General features: G+C 54.2%; 1 protein-coding gene across 1 annotated transcript in view; it reads left to right on the top strand.

Moving 5' to 3' along the window:
• Window positions 1-16: 16 nt before the first annotated feature.
• The window catches only part of CMIP (c-Maf inducing protein), a 229,431-nt gene continuing 223,447 nt past the window's right edge, over window positions 17-6,000 (top strand). The window contains 2 exon segments of the mRNA XM_006087043.3: window positions 17-37; window positions 39-182. Of these exon segments, the coding sequence (XP_006087105.1) occupies window positions 29-37; window positions 39-182 (153 nt within the window). The 5' untranslated portion in view covers window positions 17-28.

Genomic DNA, 6,000 nt, shown 5'->3' with positions numbered 1-6,000 from the left:
GTCGCCGGGCCTTCTCCTGTGCAACGGCATGAGGTACACCACTGCTGCAGGAGGGCGACATCCAGGTCTGTGTCATCCGGCACCCGCGGACCTTTCTCAGCAAGATCCTCACCTCGAAATTCCTGAGGCGCTGGGAGCCGCACCACCTAACGCTGGCCGACAACAGCCTGGCGTCCGCCACGGTGAGTCGCTCCGCTCCGCGTGGCCGCGCGCCGGCTCCCCCGCGCCTCCCCTGGGGACCGCAGGGCGCCCCCTCCCACGGCTGCACCTGGAGCCCGGGGCCCGCCGCGCACCGGGGGGCGCCCTGCTCCCGGCCTGGGCTCGGCGCCGGGTGGTGGACTCCGCGGAGCTCTGCCCGGCCGGCGGTTCGGGGGGACCCCGAGGGATCCTGGACAGGATCTGGCCCCAGCCCCGGCTGAGCCTGGGGGGACCTCGGGCCCAGCGCTCGGGTTTCTTACGGGTGGGACCGTGGGCTGGACCGGCTGGGCCCTGGTGGTGGTGAGGGTTCCCTTTCTGAAAGCCTGCGGGGGACGGGAAAACAAAACAACCAAAAAAATAAAACACCTCCCCCCCCTCCCCCAAGCCCCAAACCCCCAACAACCTCAAAACCCCCAAACCCAAAGAATTTCCAGAAACCAGTTCCTTTCTTTGAACTGTACCCATCTTTTATTCTCTTTCCTGCCCGAGCTGGCAGGCAAAACTGGGTGCTTCCCTTTCTGAAAAAATCTCTTTGGCACATTGGGGGGCTGGAGGGGGAGGGGCAGGGGCAGGGGTCCGGGGTCCGGGGCTGTCTCCTCCCGACCCAGGGCTGAGGGTCAGGTTCTAGTGTGGAAGCTGGCTCGCGGGGCTCCGGTCTGGCATTGTCTGTGAAGTGTGTGTAGACGTGTGTTTCCATGCTGGGTTTTTTTTTTATTATTTTGTTACTGTTATTGTTTTTAAATATGTGGTTGGGACTGGGTCAGCTGGGTGAGGGGGAGAAGAGCAGTCATTGATCTGCTTCTGAAATCAAACCTGCAAGGTGGAGAAAGAGCTGTGGTGGGGTCGCAGGGCGGGGGTGGCGGGCAGGAGCCTGAACAGGATGCTTTGTGTTTTGAAACAAGGACAGTTTAAAGCACCAGATCTGCTTGGGCCTGAGCCTTGCTGAGAGGGTTCCTTCCTCTACGGAGAGGTGACAGGTCTTCCCCAGAATGCACACTCCCCCCTGGGGCCACCGTGAGCCTGTTTACTAAGCACAGTGGGGGGCGGGGTGGGGGGGCCAGAATCCACCGCCTGCCCACACCTGTGCCAAGAAAACCCAGCCAGGAAATAGGGTGTCGCTTACATGGCATGTCACAAACGTGTAGCGTGTGTAGACATTTCCCCGGCATCCATGTTCCCTTGGCAGTGTGTCACAGGCCGTGACACATGCTCCAAGGAATGGGGAGGGGGAAAAGTTAGCAGGAGAAACCTTACTCCTGGAAACAACTTCCCCCCCTCCTGAGAGCGTTGAAGCACACGAGGACTTTTATTCTGAATTTTGGGTCCGACGTGCTGAGAACACCTATTTTTTCTTTCCTGTGGGCACGTTGGTGCAATGTCTGCAAAGGCTGCTTCCTCAGGGTGGATCGCTGGCTGTCGAGAAGCGGCCCAGGCCCAATTTCAGGCTCATGCATGTTTAAGAACCACAGGGCTGAGCGTTTGGCTTTTCCTTTGATGGAGGGAGAGCCTCGGAAAATGTGCCCTCACACACCATTTCAGATTGGGGAGGAACCAGTGTCCTCAGTAGTTCCTTGCCTGGGACCTACCCGGAGTGCCCAAATCTGGCTTCAGAATTGTCCCCTGGCTCATGGGGGGCTTTATTTTTTTCTGCCACCCCTCAAAGTGAAGGGGAGTGTGTGTGTGTGTGTGTGTGTGTGTGTGTATAGAAATGGTTGAGAGGCACAGTGACCCTCTGTGGGAAGGACAGGCTGAGCCAGGAGTGTGTCCTCTGCTGCTGCTGGCCATAGTCTGGGGGAAGCCAGCTTTGGAGGCTCAAGGCCCCAGACTTACCTCTGATTGCTCAAGATGTATACGTGAGAGAGAGGGGGAAGGAGGAAAGGCTGAAGCGGGGCGCTGGTTTCTTAAGCAGCCAGAGGGAGGCCCTGGCCCCACCTTCACCAGCAAGGTGGGTGGCACTTTTGTAGCTTGGGCCTTTCTGGAGAGGAGCTGTGGTTTTCAGGACTGGGGACCGAGCGCTCTCCATGGAACGAGATTTGTCTCAGCAGAGCCTTGCTCTGGCGTTGGGAAATGTGGATGGAGGAACTCTGAGCAAGTGTCCCATGAGCTGGCATAATTCCCCTTCCTCTGCCTGTCATCACCAAGCCCCTCGGGTAGGGCAGGGGTGTCCTTAAATCTCCCCATGGGGGGCTCCAGGGGAGGACGTGGCTCTCTGTGCCAGGGCCTGTGAGCATGGCGGGGGGCTGCTGAGGCAGGCCTGGTCGAGCGGCTGCCTCCAGGGCAGAGGTGGGGTTGGCACTGCTACTGGGGACCTTGCCTCATCCTGAGACACCTGGTTGGTGTCCAGGCCCTAGGAAACAAAGCAGCCCCGAGGGGTTTTTCTGAGGCCTGGGCGTTATGTAATCTGTCTGCATTTTATAGTGCGGCCCAAGCACTCTATTGAGAAATATTAGCCCAAATGAAACAAAGGTGAATTTGAGTGCAGTTCACTACAACAAGCCCTGTGTAGCCCTGTGGCTTTGTGTAGAGTCCCTGGCCCAGTCTCACGCTGCCGATATATCAAGTATGTTTCCTATCCTTTCTTGAAACGTATATCATCTGTCTATACAGCTCAACTCAGAACCGTTTGGTAATTATATGGTTAATTGTGTGGGCTTCAGGAACAAGAGCCAGAGTGATTGATCTGGATCCGAGTGAATAAACAAACTAAATACACTCTTTTGCCCAAATTGTCTTTGGAGTCTGTCTACACTGATCCAATAAATTGGATTGTTGTCAGAGATAAAGACCAGGACCACAGCTGTCTCGAGGAGGGTGGAAGCATATGGGGCGCCCAGGCCCACCCGGGCGGCAGTGCCTGCTGGCTTCGCCCCTCAGGTGGACCTCTCTTGAGTCCTTGCTGGGGAGATGGGCTCAGACTGGGGCCCCAGGGACTGGCAGCCTCACTCCCGGGCCTGGCTATAAACTTTACCTTATGTGGGGTCAGGTTGGAGCTTGCCCTGTGCCTGTCTCCTGGGCCAGTTACTGATTAAATCCTCGCAGAGCCAACAGTGTGCCTGACGTGGCCTGTGACAGTGCCGGGCCTGATGCACTTTGTGCTTGAGACTTTGGATCCAGAAAGCTCATAAACAAAGAAGGAAACACAAAGGCGACAGCGACCTGGCTGACGTGTGAGGGGTGATTGGGAGGCATCCACCCCTTCCCTGGGGTACACATGACCACACCTTGTGGGGGAAGGGCCCGCTTGCCCAGGCTGTGGCCCGGCCCTGGCGCCTCCTTCCTCTTTTGCATCCAGACTTCCCAGTCCCTGGGCTTCCCTGGGGCTTCGTGGTGGCGGTCCGTCGTAGCCGACGGCCAGGCATTCTGCATAAGCAGCCAGGTCCTGTGAGACCAGAATCCATTTTGCTATTCTGTGTCTAGGTTGAATTTGATCACCTGCTAGACATGTTTGTCCACTGGAAGAGGGCTTTGTCTGTGTGCTTTGTTTCCTCTGCACCGAAGAAGTACAAACACGCTGCTGACATTCTATTTCACCTAATTTTGTGCACCCATCACATGGCATCTCGTGGTGGATCCGGTCCGAAAAGTCTTTTATTCATTGACCCAACAGGGATGGGGCGCAGGTGACAGCAGTGTTCTTTATTCTCAGGCCTTAATTCATCAGCGACTTGTTTTTAAATCCTCACCACTCTGCTGCTCTGATTGAAATGTTTCTGGCCTTCTAGTCACGAGAGGAACAGAGAAGCCACCTTACTTCTCATTAGGTCCCTTTAGTCCGGTGTTTCCGTGGGGAGAGCCTTCTTCTGAACTTGCAGTTCCTAAGTATCTAGGTGTCAACTGTGGAGCAGAGAGTTCACCCCAACGGTGTGATTTCCACTGGAGAATTAAAGTTTGTGTCCCACGGGGATGCATCTGCTCACGCGCTCGTGAGTGTGTGTGTGCGTGTGCGTGTGTGTGTACGTGTGTTGACTTTTTTCACTTTGTATCATGCACTGCTTCCCGCCTTTGATTTATGTGATGCTTATTGTGGCAGTTAGTAAACACAAGGAATTTTTATTTTCAATGCCATTTGTCACAAGATTTTTGAATTATATCACATTTGTTTCTGGATAACTTGTCTGATTGGAGATGGTGGAGGGGAGGGGCAGAGACGGAGGAGAAAAAAATCTAAATTCTCTGTAAACAACACATGTGGCCTGCCTTCCCCAGGCTGTGGTAAATAAGTGCATTTTAAGGGGGGAGTATGTTTTGATGCTGCCATTCACTCGCCTGGTGCAATCTGAGATGCCCTTTCTGGCCACGGGCAGAACTGTGCCAGTCCAGGTGGAGGGGGTTTCACCGCTTGTGGCTGGGCTTTGCTGCCGAGCTGGCGATGGAGGCGGGCGAGGCGGATGTGTGCCTCCGGCTTGGGCTCCGTGGCCCACAGGTGGCTTCTCCACAGGGCCCGCTGACTCACATGGCCGTGAGAGAGGGAGGGCATTTCTGGGGCACCGTGCCCAGCAAGGCTAGGGGGAGCCTGGTGGCCGCATGACCAAAGCTGTCTTGGGGCAGAAGGGCAGCCTCTCTCCAGGCCAGCCATGCGGGTGGTACCCCTTGGTGTTTTGGCAGAATGGACCTGTGAGGTAGCCGAGTTATGCCTTTGATGAAAGGATTCAGTGAGATTACGTGAGGCAGCCTAATGGTTTAGGATGCCTCCACCATGAGGCAGAGCAAACTCTGGGGTTGCAGTCCCTTGGGCCTGGGTCTGGATTCTGAGGTTATGACTTCCTGGCTGTGTGACTTCTGGCACGTGCTTTCCCTTGTTGGGCCTTGCTTTTTCTTCTTCTGGAGGGTGGGGCAATGCTACCTCATTGACAGGGTCGCCGTAAGGATGGGAAAGAATTCAGTTTAGCACCTAGTAGGATGGCCAGCATAGAGTAGGGGTGTGACAAGAGGCCAGTATTCCAATTCATGTTTTCCTAATTGCCCTGAGAGAGCTTGTGTGAAACTGCACAAGTGGAAGGGGTTATTGCTATTTAAAAACGGGCAGTCTCCAGAGAAAAGTCTCTTGAGATGAGCAGTGCGTTTGGGAAAGTTAGGGCTATTTAGCAGATCTGGTATGCATGGAGGCAAGAAATTGTTGAAAGCAGTTGAAGAAAAATTCCTCAGGGGGCACAGTCTAGTGTCTTTAAAAAACATCACATAATTCTTTTCTTTTTTTGAAAATTGAAACAGTGATGCACACATCAAATAAATTCAGAGAGTACAGCAAGGCATTGAAGGAAAAACGAAGCGTCTCTCTTATTGTCTTCATGTCCCACAGCCCCGCGTTCTCCTAGGCAAGCCCTGTTCCCATTCCTGTGTATCCTTGCTGACCGTTTTGGCATTTACACGCAGACCCGGGCCATTGTTTCTCATTGGAGAATGTCTTTTGGAGGTTATCCTAGATCTGTGCCTACGCAGCTGCCCTGTTCTTTTTCACTGATGCGTAGTGTTCCGATGTAGAGGGGCACGACAATAACGTAGGCAGACCATTCCCTGCTGCTGGGCATTTAGATCAGTTCCAATCTTTTGCTATTTTAAACTTTCCATTTTTATTCAGTTGAGTTGTTTCTGTTTTGATAATTTGAATGTTTTTTGCTTACTTTCTTGGTGGGTGTTAAACTATTTAGTCCCAGAGTTGCTTTGCAAGGGCAAGCTGACCCTCCCTCAGAGTGCCTTGTCTGAGATCACTGCTGCCTGGAGTCGGGCTTCAGTCTGGCTGAATGTCACTGGTCAGGGAGCCCCCTTGGAGGGTCTGGCTACCTGGCCCCGCCTGGAGCTGAA

Source organism: Myotis lucifugus, unplaced genomic scaffold, assembly GCF_000147115.1.
Source record: "Myotis lucifugus unplaced genomic scaffold, Myoluc2.0 scaffold_35, whole genome shotgun sequence".
NCBI lineage: Eukaryota > Metazoa > Chordata > Mammalia > Chiroptera > Vespertilionidae > Myotis > Myotis lucifugus.
This window is presented reverse-complemented; position numbering and strand designations above follow the sequence as displayed.